The sequence below is a fragment of the Acanthopagrus latus genome, chromosome 20, assembly GCF_904848185.1.
Source record: "Acanthopagrus latus isolate v.2019 chromosome 20, fAcaLat1.1, whole genome shotgun sequence".
Taxonomy (NCBI): Eukaryota; Metazoa; Chordata; class Actinopteri; order Spariformes; family Sparidae; genus Acanthopagrus; species Acanthopagrus latus.
Genome location: NC_051058.1, coordinates 2,690,147 through 2,712,085, shown reverse-complemented (window position 1 = coordinate 2,712,085; position 21,939 = coordinate 2,690,147). Strand labels below are relative to the sequence as shown.

The window sequence follows — 21,939 nt, the reverse complement described above, 5'->3', positions numbered from 1 at the left end:
TGATGAAATGCTGGTGGTATATCATTACTGGCATAGCTCATGTGTCAACTGTCACTCAAGCCTCGATAAAATAATTAATATCCTGCATTTTGGCATCAGCTCATAGCCTCTGGTGGTTGTTTTTTTTATTTTATTTCTGTAGCATCAAATTCTTATTATGACAGAGGACACATTATACATTTGATAGAGGAGCTTATCCACAGTGATGGCTCTGAATCTTTCACAGCTAGGTACAGAGATATTTGGCTTTCGCAAGTCGTTTTTCAGTCCATATTCTGTTTAGTTCAAAACCAATAAAGTTTTTAAGAGACTCCTCAGTGTCTGTGTCAGTGTGTGTTTCTGTGTAAAAGAAAAGACGAGAAAACAAGAACAGGACTCAAAAGGAAAATAAGTCCTTTCTTTAATAAAATGGTAATAAGATTTCATAGAATATATCCTCTGGATTTGAGATACTGAGATTGCCTTGTATCGAAAAAGACACTTGGCATAAAGCAAATAAACTTTTCATTTCCTGTATCATCAGTCCAATGTGATGGCTTACATTGATCTTGCCCTTGATGGCGGCTAGCTTCTCCTGTGCAGCAGCCAGCTCTGCGTTGGCCTTGCTCAGAGCCTGACGCTTAGGCTCCACCTCACAGTAAACCTCATAGAACTTGACGATGTTTAAAACCCAGGAGCAAAGGCCGGCAGCTGCGTTTGACTTGGAGGCCACCAGTTCTGGCTGGAACTCAGGATCCTGGAGAAGATCAAAAAGATGAACAAACAAGTTCACAAATGAAAATGAAACCACAGATCAGTCTAAGGGCTGTCATGCCGGCACCTAACTCATGCTCAAATCTAAAGCCCAAAAGACATGATGTAGTCACATTACATTATATTAGTAACTGACGATTATGTTCATTGTCAGATATCTGTTATCTATTTTCTCAGTTAATCGATAAGTTGTTTGGTCTATAAAATGAAAAAAAAAAAAAACTGGAAGAGGTTGATCAGTTTTGCTTTGTCCAAAATGTGAAAATATTTAGTTTACTGTTACACAGGAGGAAACATACCAGAAAATATTCACATTTAAGAAGCTCAAATCTGAGAATATGACAAAAAAAATCAAGAAAATTACTCAAACCCATTAATCAATCATCAAAATAGATGGAAACTAATCAATTAATCAACCCAATTGTTTGTCTAATTAAACATGGTGTGGCTCTGAAAAAAGACATTGATGAAGGTTCTCAGTCACTCACTCATGGTAATTCTCAGTGCTGTATGGTAGGTAGAGAGCATTTAAAACCTGCGGCCACACAAACTGGAGCTTTGTCAAAAAGATCAAGAGCAGACAGAGAGGAGGAGACGAGAAAACCGAACAACATCGCAGTTCCCTATGTCACAGGAACATCTGAGAAACTCAGGAGGATCTTTAATAAATAAGACAGCAGTGACAGCCATCAGCTCAGTCTCCAGTTGAATTCAGACAAAAGGCTGTTTGCTACATAAGTACAGTGGGCATTAATGAATTTATATTTTATATTTTTATTTATTTCTGTATTACTTTCCCTTGCATTTATTCCCACAAATATATTCATTTCAGTAATTTCTCCTCACATTTCTTTTCTGCATTTCTTAATCTTATCATGTACAAATAGGGGGCTGTAATTAAAGGTGCTGTTACACAGTTGGCCGGTTGAACAGCCTCAAAACCTTTAGGGCATAATGAGTTCAAACCGTGGTGGTGTTTTTGTGATACAAATGATTTAGAATGTGTCATCGATCCCCACTATGAAATATAAATGGTCTTTTATAAGACATGAACTCATTACATCATAGTCTTGGAGCTGAATCTCCGTAGTGTTCAAAGTGAATATAGAGTGAATTTTGGCTTTATCTGCTTACTTATCTAGTGTCCGCTCCACTGAACTTCATAATCGGGGCGGCTGTTAAATTTGTAATGCTTAATTGACTGGCTGATTTTCTCTGGGTGTCATTTGGACGTTTCGGCAGCCATAATGTGGCACCGTCATTGTAGTCACAGCCCTGCTAAATTTATGACTTATTAGATGAACTGGCCAAGCGGCAGACACTGCACACTGTGCGCCGTAAGCGTTGACTTTAATGAATAGGGGCTAATTGAAACGCTCACCTGCAGGTAAGGCTGAATAGCTTTCAGGCAAGCCTCTGGGATGTTCTCCTTGTTGAAGTTTATCAGAGAGTCCAGGAACGCGTCCACTTTGGCCATCATCACCTTTGCGGCCTTCCAGCTGCGGTCTTTTGGGACTTTGCCTCCAGGTGCCGACAGGACCATGACCGCCGCTGTGACGTTGGTCACCGCCGCCACCGGAGAGCCAAACGACTTCAGCTCTGTCAGGTTGTTCTGAGGCAGACGAGATAGGGGGAATAACGGACGGGGAATGAAAGAGCTACGATTTAATTGAGTCTGAACAACTGCATATCTCTATGGTCTGCTGGGGGAAAAAAGAGAGAGAAAAAGGAAAGGATTAGAGAAAAGGAAGAAGAACCTGTGCTGACTTTGAGAAGACAACAGAGAATACTAATTAGGGCATCTTTAGAGAGCTCTGAGTGGTGATTGAACTGTCGGTTCTGCTTGTTTGAACAGAGAGCACCTTTTAAACACAGAGGGTGTTTTTGAAAATCCCCTAGGCTGCTCATAAAGCTACGCGGGATGCCAGGATGAAGTAAACTGCCTGCAGAACATAGAGAAGACATTATTTTAGCAAAGACCTGGCTAAATCCTGTGATTCAATCTTTTTTTTTTTTTTTCTACAGTTCAAGGCCTGTGTGGACATAACTTATTCCACTGAAGGTGGGAAGATGAAATCAAACAAAGTGAGGACAGCACAACCCCGTTCACAAAAGGAGAGAAATAAAAAAAAATAGTATGATGGAGCAAATCAATATCACACTGAAAGGTATATGAGAGAAACTAACCTTATTGAGAGTGTTAAGGGCATCCTGAGCAGCTAGAAGTGCTGGTTCCGCCTTGGCTAAGTCCTCCTCGCAGTCCCTCTGTTTGCCGCTGACCACCACAGCAATTGCTGCCACTTTTTGCTCTTCCTCATCAGCTACTGCCTTCTCCTTAGACACCTTCTCAGTTTCTATCCCAACCACCTGGGGAAGGCACACAGGATTTATTGTTGTGTTAATAGTGCAATCTGAGTCGGTGGCTTAGTTTTCACACCGTGGATACTGAACTTAATGCTGGCAAAACCAATAAGAAATGTGTGACATGTAGGAAATGAACAGAAAAAGCAGTGTACAACATTGCCAAGGCCTACCCCTCTGACTTATCTGGGATCAATCATTAATGAAAAGATGAAAAAGATCAGAGGTTTCACGTCCAGCCGTCTCTGAATTTCTCACGTTGTACAAAGCAGGTTCTACCTTCAACACCAGGAATTTATCTGTGCATTATCAAGAGTCAAGAGTTCATTTCCAACATGTTCTTGCCTGGATCAGCTTGTCTGCGTCCTCGTTCTTCTGCTTGAGCTCCACTTCTTGAGCGGCCAGCTTGGCTTTGAGATCATCCACCTATCAGAGGAAGAGACAGGGAGGCCAAGAGGTCAGGTGGTGACTGGCTAATACTACAGCCAAGCACTGGGGGGGGCTGGATGAATGAACTGTAGAGCATACCCGCTATCACAGAATTAGTCTCACCCGAATCTAATTCCATATTGTATATATCTATGTAGGTTATCTACACTTCAGTCTAAATCTAAGGGAGCCTGGTAAACAGCAGTTTGCGAAAAGTACATTCACTCCAGTCCTGTGCTCAAACTTACCACAAAGAGTTTTTAACTCAGTACTGATGCCTCTACATGCCTTAAATGAGCAAATCAGCAAGACAATTTGCTTTTTCTATATAGTCATTCTTAATACCTTTCACCAGGTCAGGTTCCATCTTATCAAGGTCTTATAAGTCATAAAATTAAAACCATTTCTATGGTGGAGGGCTGAGGTTGAACTGAGGGGTGTCACAGCCTGAGGGAAGAAGCTACTCTGTATTCTGGTGGTACAGCACTAAAACAAAGTTTACTGTTTCACCGTTTGTTACCACATAGCCACAATATACAAGTATTTTTGGGGGGGAGGCATTTGTATCTTATGCTACCTTATACTTTTACCGTTTACTTTATTACTTAAGATAGATGATATAAAGAAAAACAGAACACTTTGAAAACGTTTTACGTATTTTGATACATTAAACTGACAAAGAGAGTGTGAAGTGAACTCCACACTGTGGCAGTACTATAGTATAGTAGAAATATTTGCAAATCTATTTTTAAAGCAGTGGGAACACGAGGAAGGATTAACACTGTGGAATTACTACTATCAGCATAAACACTCATTTGTTTGAAGGTACACTTAGTAGCTTTGGAGAGGAAAATCAATATACAATATACAAAATTTACAATATTGATGAGGTAATAATACAAACTCTTGTCCATCAGTGAACAAAAAACATGTTCTCAGAGGACAATAAAGTCCCTGAACACTGCTGGAAGCTAAAAAGGTTGCATGGTAAGTGGGTTAAGAATTTATTTCAAAAATGAGAAAAACACTGGCTAAAACTAATAGCTTCAGCTCGTTTCCTGTCTACTGTCAATTTCCACATTTTTCCACAATATGAATGAGTTTTTGCACCTGTAAGTGTTCGTTTGTCTCTGGCGTGCATTGCCTGAATACATGTTAAACTTTGCTTTTCCTGCCTCTAGTAGGCTAACCACCTCTGACACAACCTTAGGTTAAACTAATTTCTTCTCCTCTCACACTTGGACAGAAAGCAGTCCAGTACATTTTCTAATAACTACTATTCCTTTAAGTTTAACAGGAATATACATGAGTGTCAAAGTTGAGGCAGAACAGAACACATGCATTAAAATTAATACTCAATAGAGCACAGGGTTGGGCTGCTGACAATAATCTATTTTAGTCTCATTAAATGGTATGAGTAGCAATCAGAGTGTATATCATGGGCGCTAATGAATCTATCGCTATCATCTAATTTAATTTCTCAGGCAGTTTTGAAGGACTGATCATTTGTTTGTTTTGTTTGTGTCCTCGTTGGATCTTATTAGTAATACAATTGCTGCTCGAGCTCGATGGCAGTTTAATTGAAACCTAGATATCTCCTCCATTCTTCTAGGCTATAAAGAGGAATCTGTAGCTAAAGAGAGTCCAACGAATAAGCGTCACAAAGAGCCTAAACCTTTGTGGATAACATTTAGTGCCCTGCAGGATTGTGCCATGGACCACGCATGTGACCTTTAATCCATCACTAGGAAAAAAATCGTATTCTGTCCAAGTAGATAAAGGGCTGGAAAAAGATGAATGGCATGCATATCTGAGGAAAAAAAAAAAAAAAAAAAAAAAAAAAAAAGCTGCTATCAGCACACACACGCACACACACATGCAACTGCACAGATCAAGGATGGTCGTAAAGAGAAATTAAAGCTGTTACAAACTCCTCATAACTCCCAGACAAATAGGGCTCTGCACTGCCGTCCGACTCCATCAAAATGTTGCACTGGGGAAATAAAAACAGACGGTTTTTCATGCTTGTCTTTCAGCTAATTAACAAACAGGAAATCAGGCTGGAGGGGAGACGGCCCTTTCGGGTTGCGAGGATTCCGCGCAATAGATTCGAAAGTTAGACGAGCACCAAGTGAGCCATCAACGTGATGAATGGGCAGTGGGGGAAGGCGGGAGGGGGGGGGGGGTAAGGGAGAAGAAGGACAAACTAATTGGTAGGAGACATGGGTGATATTCAGTACATCTGAGCAGCTTCTGTGTTTACGTACTGCGCACGGAAATCTAAGTAGAAAAACACATCCCTGCTCCTGACGGCATTCATGAAACAGGCCGACGCTTTTCTTTTTCTAATGCAAAGAGCTGCCAGGATGCTGCTCACACTGGTTAGATCAGTCTGGAGCCATTACATTCAACACCACTCTGCTCGCTTTAGGAGGAGCCGTCTAACTGATCCCACCATTAATACCTTTATATCACTGCTCTCACTATGACTAGTATTACTACCACTACTTGTTTAATGGTTGTAACTATTAGAAACTATTATACCAGCATCACCGCTAGTATTACTGGTACCACTGTTATTATAACCACTACTATTAGTACAATATTACAACCACCACTACTTGTACCATCAGCAGTATTACAAGTAATACTTCTACTACTCTTACTACTACTGCTTGTTTGATTACTACTGTATTTACTTGTGCTTATACTAGTAGTACCAGTGTAACTTGTACCACTAGTGCTATTACTAAAACCGCCACAACTTGTGTTATTGCTACTAATTAAAGTACAGCTGCTACTGATAACTAATATCACATACTTATATTTCTAGTACTTACTAATACTACATCTTAGTGATGTTCTGATTCCTGCTGCTGTGTCTATTCCCACTTTTACGACTTTCGTGTACTAATTCTACAATTACTCTCACTGTACCACTGTTACTACTCTCATTAAGATGTTTCTCGCGTATGTGCATGCATGTATGTGTGTGTGCCTCAGTAAGTGTTTAAGAGAAGATGAGTGGGTGAGTGCTGCAGAGAACACACAAACAAACACACACACACACACACACACACACACACACACACACACACACACACACACACACACACACACACACACACACTCATAAGACAACAGCAGCCAAAGGTAGAACGCTACCTCCACAAAACTGAAGAAGAAAAAAAAAACACAGAACTAATGTGTCCTCTGGGGAGCGGAGCGGATGACTCATTCACTAATCCCCCCCAACCACCACCACCACCAAAACCATACATACGCTCAGAGACACACAGAGATCCTTTGCTTTAACCCTCCTTGTTTGTCATGACCACAGCAGCCCCTGACGAGCAGTGGATTCTCTTGCACAGAATGTTAAATAACAGCACTTATAGTGGTACGGCCATCAGTGTGGATGCACCAACAAACACAGGGTGCATTAACATGTCTTGCTGCTGCAAAGGGTGTGCTCCCTAATTGGAAGACTCCTCAATTACCATACAGCCCCTATGTGAGTGTCTGTGTGTGTGTGTGTGAGTGCGTGCGTTGGCTCAATTCTATAGTAAATGGGCGATGACGAGCAAAAACACAGGACACCGGGGCTTTCGACACATTGATGTCATTTACATGCAAAGTGTGTGATTTTGTGCGGGTGGGTATGTGTGGGCATGTTTATGCAAAGCGGCGGAGATGTACGGGATGTAAGGGCTAAAATTATGCATGTGTGTGTATGTGGTTGGTTTTGCATTCACTCGCACAGTAGAGCAGACCCACTGTAATTAGAGCTGCTTCACACACAGACCTCGTTTTGCATAATTCATATAGCTCACTCGCAAAGGTGTGGAGATGGCAAACATTTGGACAAATGGATCCAGGTGTCGATAATAAAGATGGAAACATCAAATGACACAGACACACAAATTTCATGTGTAAAAATAAAGAGAGGAGTAAAAGACTGTTAAGTCTGTTTCTGTTCTTATGTGTAGCTTAGTGGGGCTAATTGGCTGTGTGTGGTTTAGAGTCTGGACACAATGAAATAATAACTATATCACTACTTTACTTTTGTACTACTACTATATTACCAGGGGTGGGTAGTAATGAGTTACATTTACTCTGTGAGATGTACTTGAGTAACACTTGAGTCTGTTCTAACAAACTGTAGCTTTGGAGTATTTTTAATGCTTTTACTTCAACTTGAGTAGATTTTTTGAGAACAAATCAAAACAAACAAGGCATTACTTTTACTTGTTAGTGCATATTTTGTCATGCACATTCTGATAAGAGGCAGGTGGTCAGCTGGTCCCACGTCTGCTGGTGCTCTGTTGTCAATCCTACCACAGCCATGCCTTCACATGACTCCGTTCAAAGCAGCAGGAGGATGGCTTTGAAATCGCAGAAACCGCTCTTATCAACGGACGAATTAACAGCGAACAGTGCAGCAGCTGCAGTTTTATGAAGTCGGTAGAACATCAGACACGCCATCGCTGACAGAGAGCTGTCGGTGTGTCTCTTGTGGTAATAAGTTTGATACATACATACACACGGTATACCATGCTTCAAAACTACAAGTACTGCTCCTGCTGTCTGTCCTAATGTAGATTACATTAGATTAGATCATGCAGATTCAAGCTAACTGTGTGTGTGAGCACTCAGTGCCATGCATATTAAACCTCACCAGTCATCAGGGTGTGACAGGCTTGCATTGCTCCAAAAAATATGGTGTGCTGAATAATGCGTGACTGCCTTTCAAATGAAGCGGACGGTCAAACAGTAGGGAACCACCATAGTTAACCGTAGTTAAAATGTGATGTTACTCTAAATATGGCTTCAAATGGCCCCAGCGACCCCCCGAAGTCTCACTGCAAATCTCTGGTGAAACTTGGCAGCCCTGATGGGCGGTTAGAAATGCGACCGCAATAAAAGTATTTTTACAAATGATATAATTTAGCTGACATACATCACATAAAATGTGTGCTTATATCTACAGGCATGTAGAATATTTAACATGCTCTAGTGATACTTTTAAGAGTTCTAGTGATACCACTAACAGTACTAATTGTTTGTTTTCCAGTGAAGGGGAAATGAAGTGGGATAACAAGATACCATAAACAACAGCATAACAGTTATATAATAAGAATAACACAATGAAGAATAAGTTGCAAAAATACATGTATATTATTCGGGTTTTCCCTTAAAAAACAAAACAACTATGTATAGACTTAGACAAAAATAATACCACTGAATCAACACTAATGACCCACAAGGAGATGTCCATAATAACACTCCATGTTCTACATAATCTATGTTAAATTCCAAAACAAAATATCGACCATTAGCTTAACAGCTGACACCTGCAGTGAAACCTGCAGTCATTATTGCCTCTCATTCTAACAAACTAATGGCAACCAACCAACTGTTAGCTTGGTGTGCCAGGCGAGGGGCATCATTACCTGGTATGTTAGGAAGACAGCAGTACTCAGACTGCCAAGCAACAGAGATGGAACCACTGTATGTACTGAATTAAAGTATTCAACAACAACAACAAAAGAAAATCAGTCTCCTTCTATTCACCCTCATGTCAAAGGAAAGTTTCGTCGTCCACAAAACATTTCTGGAGTTTTACAGCAGAGCAGCGTTACGGCATTCTCCCGACTGAACTGAAGCAGCTGCTGCGAAGGAAAAACCATCTGGAGAAAACCTGGAGATGGCTCCATACAGATCATCTGGCATAATCCAAGTCTCCAGAATACCAGAGATCACAGACTGACTTGAAAAGACGTAATTTAGACCCTCAATGCACAGTCAAGCGTGTGCACCCACTCCAGACTGGGTGCATGCTAACTCTTTTAGTTTAATTTGGGATCTCTATTAAATAGTAGAATAAACGTTGAATTTTCAAGCCAACATGAATGAGAAACATAAAACGGGGAACTTTTTTTTATGAGACCTGGCAGACGCTTTAAATGGCAGCTTGTGGACAGTACCTGAGCCGAGGTGCTGTTGAGCTTTTCCAGGCCGTTCTCCAGCCGCTCCATCTTGGTGGTTAGGTCTTTACTCCTCTGGCCCAGCAGACTGCGATACAGCTTGATCTGCTCCAGGAAAGACTTGGGTGTGGTGTAACTGTAGCGTCGCTCGTTGGCCAGGTACTCCTTGGACGTCTGATTGACACTCATGTGGACGTATGCCATGAATTTACTGACCGAGTCCTTCACTTGGGGCTGCGAGAATTGTAAATGACAGCAACGGTTACTTCACATTAAAAGAAGATGACTGTGCAGATTTGGCTGGAAAGCAATATTTCCTGAAGCTCAGGCTCTGAATTTAATTTTCGGGGGGCCTCCAGTCTGCTCTTGAAATTAATATCACATTGGTTGTGTCACGCTGCCTGACATTTTAAATGATATTTTCAGAGTGTGAACATCATTTTTGTGGGTGGCTTCATCCCCGTGTGTGTATTATAGTACGAACAGTTCTCACTTCAATATTCTCCACCTCCTGGAGGAACCTGAAGCTGACCGACTCCAGCGCCTCCTGTGGCCACTCGTGGAACCAGTCGATCGCTGTGCAGTTCACCACTGCCGGGAACTTCCTGCTGCGAACCCTCAGTTTATTACCCACTGGAGAGAAACACAGAGCCACCTGCAGTGCACACACACGCACACACACACACACACACACACACAGCAAGGTCAAACAGAATTGAGTGTGAAGTCTGATACAGCAGCGAGATCATAGTCATTTTCTGTTTCTCTGTGAGTACAACTCGAGTCACAGTCAGCTGTGGAAAATACAGGCAGGGAACTCCTGCTCTGATTATCACTTCTTCATGGTCAAGAGGGGGGAATGGGAAAGTGTGAATTAATTATTTGCAGCTACATCATTAAGCAAATAAAGCCTCCAGCAAGCATGTGAATTAAAAGAGTGTGTTTAGCTGCGGGCCACGTCAGAATGATTTTCACTGTTGGAGACAAACAGCTGGCTTGTTGAGAAGCTCAGCCAGATGCTCGAAACAAACAGAGAGAAGGCAACACCCACAGACACTACTGATGATAATCTACCACTGTATACAGCTGCAGACATATTCTACATTCACTCTGACATTTGTATAAAACACTGCTTTCATAGAGGGGTGGGGTCAATAAATATGTCAACCAGCTTGTCCTTTCTGACAGTGACCCATTTTTACAAAGTCATTTCGACATGTGACGTCTTGTTACGGTTTACATGCAGGGCTGAATTAACCTACCAGGGGACTGTGGCTCAAAAATGAGGCCCATTAGTTCACTCAAAGATTGAGCTGAGTGAAACTGATTTGTGGAGGTCCCAGCAACCAGTTTGGGAACTAGTGGGTGGCACGAGACACACACCCTGAGCAATTGCCAGCAAACATTCTGAATCAGATTACCAGCATTTTTTTTTGGGAAAGAGCCCTCTTCCTCCATCCAGACAGACAATTTGAGAGACAGAGAGCCAAATGGTTAGAAATCCACTCTTTACAAGCCCATACCCGTGGGATTGCCTTCCCCATTTATTCACTCTCCAACCCAAGGAGGCATGAGCTGGGAGCGAGGCGGGGGTGGAGGATGTGGGTAGTAGTGGTGGTGCACACTGTAATAATGGCAGGATAAGCAACAACCTAGAATCCCTCCGTCCCCAGAGAGAACAAACCGGCTACACGTTGGTGAAAATTATCTCCAGCTAAACGGGGGCTTTTCTGCTCATGCCAGTGATTTATAACGACGTCCACTGCCTCCGCAAGCATTCAAGTTCATCTGAGAATGTCAGGGAAGGAAATTGTCTAGGGAAAGGCTTCATCATAAAGCCAGATGTTTATCCAAGTATACTGCTTTTTATATTCTGGAATGGTAAATTAGAGTGTGAGGCGGCATTCTATTGCTACATTAAGAGAGGGCGGCGATGACGCAGTACTATGAGAGAGATTAATGGTGAACTTGCCCCCTAAAAAGAACCACTGACAACAACTTTTCTTTCTGGATGATTAGTAGTCAAATGCAGACTAACAAAGAACACAAACAGCACTTTGTCTGGCACTTGTGTGACTGCTTCACCTTGAGCTGTCTGCGAACCCGGTCGATGAAGAACTTCCAGCAGTTCTCCCTTGTATCCATCAATCCCGAGCCACGGACCTCTGGCCTCACGCTGCCAATGATGTTCTCCAACTCGTCGTCTGGGAACAGGTCAGGAATCTCGCCTTGAATGAACGAAATGACCCTCATTAACGCTGGGACGAGCACCAAGATTGTGGGGAACAAGCAGTGTGATTTTTTTTTTAAGTTTAACTTGTAAGAGAAGTCTCGAGAACTTTCTTATCTCGTTGGGATCTGAGCTGACACCGAGACTCTTGTATCAAATCTAGGAGAGCCAATAGAGGTGGTGGCAGGTGGAGTTCATTCAAAGGGCCTATGCTAATGCAGAGATCCGCTGTAAGTCACAGCCTCACAGGAGCAAAGATGAGCTGAGCAATGTCGACATATAGAGCTCCTAATCTGCCAGGATCTGGCCTGATCTCAGTTAAAGTGTCTGTGCTCTGTTTTAAAACATGTCTTTCAACAAAACTGCCCAATTGCAAACTGTTTGCGGTGACACCCGCCTGAAGGGACACCCGGGCAGTACACACGAATTATGCATTGTGTCAAAAATGCCAGCTCTTCCATCAACTTGAGTGTGAGTAGTGCATTTAGGATGCAGTGGTATGGGCCGCAGGGGAAGCTGAAAGAAACAGAGCAGGGACGCAAGAATTACCTTTTGGAGAAACACTCCCTGACGTCACACTGCAGTGGCCAATCACGTAAACCAGTGAATAGAAGCCACAGGAATAGAACCAATCGCAATGTTTGTTTACTATATCTTCCTGCTTTTTTCCCTGTCATCTTTAAGTATATGCATCCAATTTATCTAAGATGCATGATGCTTTCATATGTCATTAATAACAGCACATGCACTACTGTTAGGCTTGAGACTTGTTTTACCTGTTGTGCAGAACAGAATGAAGAAAATGACAGCTGAAAAAATGAGTGAAACTAACAGCTAACAGGCTATGAGATGTTGCTACTAGGTAGATATGGTTCATCAAAGAACTTAACGTAGCGCACGGTACATTAAATAAGCAAAACTTCAGATAAGTCAGACAGCCGTGTCTAAGTACAGTATGAAATTAACAACAGAAACTATTACTTTTTCAAAAACCACACAGTGCAAATCAATCAGCCAGCTGGCTCCTGGAAATGCCTGTTGTCGTTACCACAACAACACAGCGATCGATGAGAAACCATGTAGCATTTTAGAATCTTAGTGTTTACCGAGCAACTGTGAAGAAGAGAGACTGATGCCTTTTCACAGCATCAAACAATTAATTAAAACCAAATGTATCAGAAACTCTGATACGTACAACATGAATGAAAGTCCCATACTGCCACACAACCCCATGCTAACTGCTGAATTTTGGTGTGAGTTCAGCCTTAAGTGGTGCAGTTACTTCAGGGTTGCCCTACTCCCCCTCTAGTAGACCTGTTCTGATGTGACTTTAGGGCAAAAAATAAACTCTGAACCTTACAGTAGCATAACCTGATGTGTCAGTGTGACACTGTCTCCGTTATAGTGGTGCTAACTGTCCCAACAATGTTAATTTCAGCTGACAATGAAGCTGTTGCTATGGGGAGTTGAAGATGAATCGTGGTATTGTTAAGCCGGGGTCCTATATTTACATACTCTGGTGTGTGAATGAACTCTTTTACTCGCCTGCAACAAGTCACCTCGCATGAGATTTCAGAGTGAGACTCTGGTCACAAAAAGGATCTACCTATTTGACAAACAGGTCCATCTCTACAGGAATTGTTTCCGTCAAGTTGTCAGCCTGTCAGTGGCAATAACAAGCACTTTTAGTTGACCGAACTTTGACAGTTGGAGTTGCCCCAAAGGATTATGCTGCAGCAATTGCAGCCGTGTCAGCTGAGGTGATCTACTGGACGCGTTCCAAAACGTTTGGTAAGTATGAATCATTTACAAACTAAAACATGTAAATATAGGGCCCGGGTTTAAAATACTGGAGTTATCCTTCAACGTTTTTCATGATGATCAAAGAAATATGCTGATTTAACAATCTCTGTCAGTAAAATGGTGTCCCCATTCTTAATCTGGCCAATAATATGCAAGGCTGGTTGTTTGTTCAAACAGCACCTGGAGTAATTGTAGATGTGAGTTATGATAAAGATATGAAATCATTTTATAGGGCTATTTTATAACGCTTTGTGTTGCACCCGTCAAGTGTCGAGCATAAATCTCGATGCGCGGTTCAGCCTAGCTTGTAATTCGTCACAATGATGTGTTGCAGTTGTTGAGTAATGCTGCAGAAATGGCAGCGCTTGTGATTTGTTGCCGTGGCAAAGCGGAAGCATTCCTCTCCTGGAAAACATGACACGCAGTAATTAGTGAAGCCTGCTGTTACCCGACGCCAACAGATCGTTGACCAGAACGAGGAACTTCTCGTCTGCCACTTGGGCGTCAGTCATTAGGAACACGGTGCCAATATTCTTCACGCCAGCTTTGATGTAGAGGGATGCCAGGTCAGTCTGGGTGACAGGGACAGAGAGAGAGAGAGATGGAGTGGGAGAGTGACACACATAATGAGATTGGGCTGTGAGAGGGCTAAACATTTGGTTATTTTGCAGTGATACATGCCTGACGCTTGAATCCCTGTGAGGATACTGCGTGGATTACCATTACTGTGTTTACATACTGAAGGGATTAAGTCCATATTTCACTCAGATTCACCGCCATGTTTAAATTTAAAACCTCACCTGGATGTGAGAAACTTTATAACACTTAAAAGGAGACGAATGGAGTAGCTCAGATGGATGTATTCTGCAGTGTGGTATGCCTCTGCCGAGTCATCCTTCTCATACCTTCAGGTCGGTGATACTGTAGCCTTTTCTCAAGGTGATCTGGAAAACCTCCAGATTGGAGATGAAGGCAGCCAATCGGGTCAGACTCTGCTTGCCGCTGCCGCCCACTCCGACCAGCAGCGCATTACCCCGTGGAGACTCCAGGATTCGGTTTATACGGCAGCTACATGTGGAGGTGCAGACAGTCGGGGGAGGGAAAGGTGTGAGGGAGGAATCGGTGGTAGGGTGAGATAAAAGGGAGAGGGAGCCGAGCCGGATAAAGACAATCTATGACTCATGAGAGAAACAGCAACAGACAAACAAACGCAAGTAGTTTCTGTCTCTTCCCTTGCTTTTATATTGCCCGTCACTCGCTTTCATTCAGACGCACCAGCACAAAATGTATCAAACATAAGACTTACTTGTGCTGTGCACCTGAGAATCTTTATGCCTTCAGTACAGTGAGATTAAAGCCTTTCATTCATGACACTTCAACTGCTTTCACTTCTTACAGTACATACTGACTCCAACACCTCAGTCTTTTACTCTTCAACTGACACTTCAACTGCTTTCATCTCTTAACTTTGAGCTGGCGAGTCAGTTTCTTTCGGTGCGTACACAGATCAGCTGATCTTTTTAATGCACTTGCGTATTCAGATTCATAATTCAAATACCGTCATTACTAACACGCAACCTGACAACTAATCCTCTTAAAGTGCTTAGAGAATGCACTTGCTCTCAGGAATTTCACTTCAACTGATTTCTGACTTCACTTTCAGCCAACACCTCGGCTCTACTTCATCATTCCACTTCAGTACTTCAACCTTCATTTGTGCTTCAACTTCAAATTACACCTGACCTGTCTAAAGGATATTAAAGTGTGCTCACTAAAATAACATCGATGTTGCCTTGTATTTATTTATATCCATTAGTCATCTTAAATGATGAGAACCTGAATGCTACTTTAGATCATTCAGCTTTGTGCCAACAGTTTAGAGACCACCATGTTGAAAGTCAGACAGAAAGACTGGCCTTTTAAAACAACAGGTTAAGCATGTGTTTTACTATATGTCTTGCTTGGTCATAAACATAAAGCAACAGAACAGTATGCGCTGTGGTCAGCGTTATCTTGAGATACCATAAAATCACATTAATGCAAAGTATCTCCCTACATCCATTGCCCTCACTTACTAAGGTAACTTGATCAAACTTGTCTCAATGTAGTTCAAACACAGTGAATTGAGATCACATATCCCCCAAGATCAAACACCTTTATATTTAGTAGCAGTGCAGGGAATATTTAGTAATTTTCTTTAGATTTCTGGACAGATAATATATTTTTCTTGGTGTAAACAAAACGCATGTCCAGTTTTCATTACTTTTAGATTCCCCAACTCTGTCTGTGGTACACACATACCATATTTGGTTTCACTTTTAAAAAGGGCCCAATCGTTTCCTAAAACTGCTGGATTCTGAAGGTTAGCCATAGCCCAGTTAGAGTCTGATGGCAAATAATCACAGAAGAATGCTTCCATTGCTAGCTAGCTTGCACGTAACCTCTGTTCGGATGGTATAATGTGCTTGAGGAGATGGAATGTAACAAAATACACTTACTCAAATACTGTACTTAACCCCTTTTGGTGCACCAAGTGCTGAGGTGGCACCAAAAAAATCCTAATGAAAAATCATCATAGTCATAATGATTGTAATGCCGATATTATTTCAGTATAGAAATATTAGGCACTTTTTAGGCATGAATATCACAAAACAGGCAAAACAAGAGATACATGTAATTGCTCAAGAAGGTAACAATGGTGCTGCCCCCCCAAACACACACACACACACTTAATTTCCCAGCTCCCCTGGGTGGCCTCCCCTATCTCAGTGGTCTGTTGGATTGCACCTGAAGAAGTTTGACAACAAGCTGTCGACTTTTTTGGAAATGGCCTCGAAAAAGACAGCAGGAGTCAGGAGCAGAGAGAAGAAAAAAAGAAAGAAGAAGAAGAAACTGCGAGATGATGCCTGTGCTTCACTTGCAGGTAAGTCCATGTTTACTCATTCTTAAATACATGAAATGTGCTGCTAATGTGATGATTAGCATTGATTAGAACCCTAAATTTAGATTTTACTTTTTGGCCAGACATTTAGCAAAGTTCACCTAGCATAGTGTTATTTGAGAACAATTATTTTGGTGTTTGCGATGCATAACAAACCCACGACCATCTTGAGGATTATCATTCAGTAGAATTCAGTAGAATGTAGGCTACAGTCTCTCACACACATTAGGTGAGGTGTTGGATGTGTAGTGTAGACAGAAAATGACTCTTGATAATGTGAAGTCTGAAGAACTCAGACTTTTAGTGTTACTGCTACAGCTAGCTTAGTTACAGCTGAATGTGACAGAAGCTACATGTCAGGATGCAAAGGCAAGGATGATATCTGCCAGTGAAATAGAAAAAAACATTTTGTAGTAGACAAAATGCTCTCATAACCATATTTAAGTTGTATTTAATTAAATGGTAAAATAATGTTTAAGATTCAGAAATGTCGTTTTGTGTAAGGTGTATTATTTTGCTCTTATTCCTGTGGGCAAGATATAAATATAAAATATCATTATGAATGATATAAAGCAAACATTATTGTTGAATTGTGCGCAATATTGCAACTCATTCTATTATGCTTTTATATTAGATTAGATTTATCATAAATGAATTATGCTGAGGGCACCAAAATGGCCAGTAATCAGAAAAACACTTAATATTAGATTGGATAATTGAACCCGCTTATGATTGGTCAGTGTATACATACATGTAAATATGTATAATTTACTTTTACTTTAGAAATTTAAGAACATTTAAGTGGGTTCAACCTTCAAGTTGTTTGACATCATTTTTGCATGTCATTCACTTAGTATGAAGTGTAGTGAAGAACTTCATACTTTGTTTTGACAGGTGCCCTACAAATTAATTTTATCATTGTTATTATTATTGCAATGTTTCCATTTGATACAATGGTGCAGGTGTAAAAAATGTGGCGCCAGTGTAAACAGCAAATAGTGGGAACAAGCTCATACGGATTAAATGAAAATGTCACTCAGTTTACCTTTCAGATCTCAAAGGGGCTACAGTATATGGAACAATTTGTAGTAATGTATATGGTCATATGTGAGTGGACTGTTACTTGATGTGGAAAAATTAAACCTTCTCAATCTCACACGGTTGTCTATACAAGCCTGTTGATGATATATCGAAGTTGTTTAACGCTGCTGGACTGTGAATTTCTTTGTGAAGGACTCAGTAGGATTTTCCATGACAAAGGATGTGACTTGATATACGAGTGCCAAGTCTCAGTACCTCTCTCTCTGCTCTGCTAACAGAGAGTGACAGGCTAACAGCTTAGAAATTGAGTCCACTAACATAAAATAACAACCGACTTTCAGCACAACACAGGTATTTAAGGGTATTTAAAAGGGAAAAACTGCATATTAAGGGTTAAAAGTTGTTTTTTATCATTATTATGTATTTCTAGAGTGAAGCAAACATAGCCTGCATTTTTATTAGGCTTCCATGATGTCAGCAGCAAGACTGCTGACAGATTTGCCTGTCTCCCTCTGACAGTCTGTGAAATGGAACTGCAAATCCTAAAATACCTGGGAAGCCAGTTGATTTCCTTGACAGACAATAAAGGAGCTGACAAAAACACTTTTTTTTTTAAACTCATTTTTTACTCCCACACACGGCCCCCGGGATTCCAAAGCTTCCACTCACATGTGAGCCATGGCGTCCTCAAACAGCACCAGGTTTAGTGTGGCGTTGACCTCATTGTAGCTGTCCAGCACCTCCAGCAGGGTTTTGTTGAGGCTGCTCCAGGACTCTGCAGCCATGTACCTGGCCTCCCCCAGCCCACGGGCGAAGTGGCAGTACAGGTTCATCTGCCTGGTCTGCTGCAGAGTCTCCTCCACGTCCTCAGGGAGGGACACACACACACACACACACACACACACACACACACACACACACACACACATAGCGCAGTGGTAAACATACAGACTACCCCTGTCAGCATAACATTAGTGTTAAGCTTAAACAGTCTGGACAGGGACACAGCTGAATATCACAGCTGCGCAGAGGGTGACCTAGTTCATTTTCACCCTGGCAACTGTTGGGCACCGAATATTTCACTGGAGAGAATTTGTGTCTCTCTCAGGGATGCTTGTTTTCTCTGCTAGAATCCACTGGCATTAAACAAAAAAAAAAAACTACAGTAGGTGTGATGAATGAGGATTTTCTCCTGACACAAATTCACATCTCTTTCATATTCTGGTGCAGTCTTGATTATCATAGTATCAGGTGCACTTCGTTACAGTGTGGCGCTCTCTAAAGACTTTGTTGTTTGCATGTAAAAATAGCAATAAAACATGCTGCATATTGCTTGGTGGCACAAATTGACACAGTTTACAGACAGTGCCAACTCTGAATAATATATTCTGGAGTGGGTAGTTTTATTCCCTCTCCCTCTGTGTCTCTTTCTGTGGGTGTGTGTACACATATACTTGTCAGGTTCTTCATTGTGGCATGACTAGTGTGCATGCGATAGAGCCAGAGAGGGCAGTGAGGGGAGCAGTGGACAGAAAACCATTAAAATGTTTTCCAATTTGTCGGGCTGACAGCGCAGACCCTGACAGCCAGACCCCCATACCACACTGATTAATATTCTCTCCAACCCTCTTCTGGCCCTTCCGCCCTCTCTCTTTCCCCCACAACATCCCTTTTTCTCCTCGCAGTGTTGGCCACTGATGTCCAGGTCCAGACACAGAAGCAGGCAGCCTAATGATTTCCCCCTCCTCCCGCCATTCTCCAGCCTCCGGTTCTTGTCTTCCTCTGCTGAACTTTGTAAAACTCTCACCTCGTAGAACTTTTTCACTGTGTCCGCCTGCAGCTTATCAAAGACCTGAAAGTCCTGCTCCTCCACCAGCTTGTCTCTGTAGACCCGGCTGGACTCGTGCAGGTAGATTTTCAGAAGGTCTGTGGGGACTTTCAGGCACTCGTCGGTACAGAAGAGAATGCCCTGGGCAGAGAGGGGAGAGGAGAAGGCTTAGAGTTTAATTCCAGAGGCTGATCTGTCCGTTTTACACCGCGGCAAAGAGGGAAATACAACACAGTCACTTTGGGCAAATCAATGGACATTGAGTGGGAAAGCTGTTAGTAGGTGTATCAGAGAAACTTAGAAAATAACGGCAGCGCTTTCCTTTCGTTTCACTGTCTCAGAAGTATTGCTGCATGCGGAGATAAGTTCTGTGGGCAGGTGTTCGCTGGAAGAATTATGACAAATCAAAGACAAAGTCTGCAAGTGACTCAAGCAACCAGTTTAAAGTATATAAAAATACAGTAGGCTGAGTAAGCTGAGTGCTTGTTAACTACACTGTGCTCTATATTTACTGTAAGCCACTTCATTTGGGGCGTGAATTGTATACAGTGCCCTGAAAAATGTCAGCAATAGAAAAGAAAAAGTGGCATCCATGGTGAGCAGCACTTCCTGCAAGCAATCCATGTTTTTGTAAATGCAGAAATTACCATTTTGTTTTTTTGTTTTTTTACAGTAATTCACACATACACTGATGGCGGTGGCTGCCACGCAAGGTGCCGACCAGCACATCTGGATAGTGTCAGAGGAACGTGTTTTGCATGTGGGAGGTGAGTCGTGACATTAAACTGGCTTAATCCCTACAACAAAAAAGGGTTACAATTGTTTGTTTGTGTCCATACTATCAGCGACCATGTTATGGTTAGGGTAACTTATCATTTTCTGCCTGTAGGTTACTGTGAGGGTGTTGGTGTTGTTTTCTGCAGAGACAAGGATTTTGAAAACAATCCATATGATGAACTTCATGGCAGTGCTGAAAATAGATGAGTCTTTTCTGTTCTTCTTTTCTTCTTCTGTGCAGAAGAGACACAATTATAGCAAAAAATCATGACAATGAGCAGACGAGATGGATGATATCATGATTAATGTGTCTCTAGAGGATGCATGTGTGACGTATTGGCCTCCCCTCAGGACCGCTCATGATGCAGTCAGCCGGAACTCAATCTAGGTGCCTCACATAACAGGTGCCGTATAGGATGAGGAAGGGGACAAAGGGGCTCCCAGGCACTGTTTGTTCCCCTCTGCGCACTGTCACCCACGAGGCAGAGGCAGAGGCAAGCAGATGTTGTGTGTCTCCAGCCCCAGAACTTATTCCAATCAACAGAATCATCTCCAGGGGTAAAGCCAGCTGAATCTGATCTGCCTTCATATCTGAGCCCGCTGAATGTGACAATTGGCAGCTAAATCCACTGTGTAATGGTACAGATGGGAGGTGTGCCTGTGTGTGCTGAAGATTCATACTGAGCCAGCATGATCGCCACTACTCTAGATCTACAGAAGCCAAGATGTTTTTCCTCGAGTATGTGTGGATAATCTAAACCCCTGATTTTTTTTTAATAGATCTGTCTTTTTCTGCTCCATTTCGTTGCTTAATGGTGTCAATCATGACGCACTGCATTTATTGTGTAAAAGTGTGCCTGAGCAAAACAAAACACCATATGGCAGCTCTCTGTAACAGTCATACTCGCAGGCTTAGCTGTTCGCCGTACCAATCGAACAAACAGCAAAACGTTAACAAACTGAGGAGGAGAGACAGAACTTTGTTTTCCTTCTATCCAGCCGACTCTGGCAGACGATCTCATCCTCTCATTGCTTTGTTCAACTCGGAGGAGAGGGATTAGAGAGTTCTGGGTGTCGGCATGTATCTGTCTGTCTGTCGCGCTGTCTGAAGCGGGTCCGCTTTCCTCGTGGCCTGACAGCTGCTCTGAGCCCCAAACAATGCTTCCCCGGCTAACAAATGCACCCAGCTGACTATCCACAGTACATCATACAGACATATCGTGCAGTCAGTACAGTTCACCCTCCCTGCACAGTGAGTCTCATGTACACTCGTTCTTTCTCCGTCTTTCCCTTGTCTCTTCCCTCCTCTTTCATTTCATCCATCCTTCTCTCATCTCCTCCTTTGCCTCTCGAGCTGCGAGGGGCTCATTTAGGCTGACGCGGGGAAGACAGGCCCTCAGATATGGCTGTTGGTCATGGCAGAGAACGAACCTTGGCAAATAAAGCTCTCTGACAACGCTCCCAGCCGGGTGCCAAACTGTTTGTCTTGCCCTATGAGTGGAATTTGGCTAGTGAACTTCACTTACAGTACGTCTAATTTAACATCCGCAGGGCGTAATGATCGCTTGGAGAAAGTCGAGCTTCTGTCTCGAGCTTCGAGACAGAGTGCATGAAGGAGGAAGACTGCGCTGTAAGACACTAAGTGAGCAGTAAGGGACAAAGACAGAAGAGGTAGTGGGGAAAAACACATAAAATGTGTTGGCATTAGCTACTACTTACTATTCAAAAGAAGCCCCTAACCTGAGAGTTTTGTCAGCAACAATACTCTCATAAAGATGTAACCTCGAGT

General features: G+C 42.3%; 1 protein-coding gene across 5 annotated transcripts in view; it reads right to left on the bottom strand.

Annotated features, from left to right (window-relative positions):
• dnah9 (dynein, axonemal, heavy chain 9) overlaps positions 1–21,939 on the bottom strand; it is a 157,348-nt gene that overhangs the window by 48,421 nt on the left and 86,988 nt on the right. For 4 of the 5 annotated variants that reach the window (XM_037081128.1, XM_037081131.1, XM_037081132.1 and 1 more), the window contains exons 48-58: positions 19,353–19,514; positions 18,215–18,411; positions 14,469–14,631; positions 14,012–14,135; positions 11,616–11,758; positions 10,024–10,185; positions 9,531–9,764; positions 3,460–3,540; positions 2,941–3,120; positions 2,135–2,365; positions 542–736 (exon numbers count right to left, since the gene is read on the bottom strand). In XM_037081128.1, the coding sequence (XP_036937023.1) occupies positions 542–736; positions 2,135–2,365; positions 2,941–3,120; positions 3,460–3,540; positions 9,531–9,764; positions 10,024–10,185; positions 11,616–11,758; positions 14,012–14,135; positions 14,469–14,631; positions 18,215–18,411; positions 19,353–19,514 (1,872 nt within the window). Of the gene's footprint in view, positions 1–541; positions 737–2,134; positions 2,366–2,940; positions 3,121–3,459; positions 3,541–9,530; positions 9,765–10,023; positions 10,186–11,615; positions 11,759–13,808; positions 13,979–14,011; positions 14,136–14,468; positions 14,632–18,214; positions 18,412–19,352; positions 19,515–21,939 lie in introns of those variants that run through there. The other variant, XM_037081133.1, reaches the window with a different exon arrangement.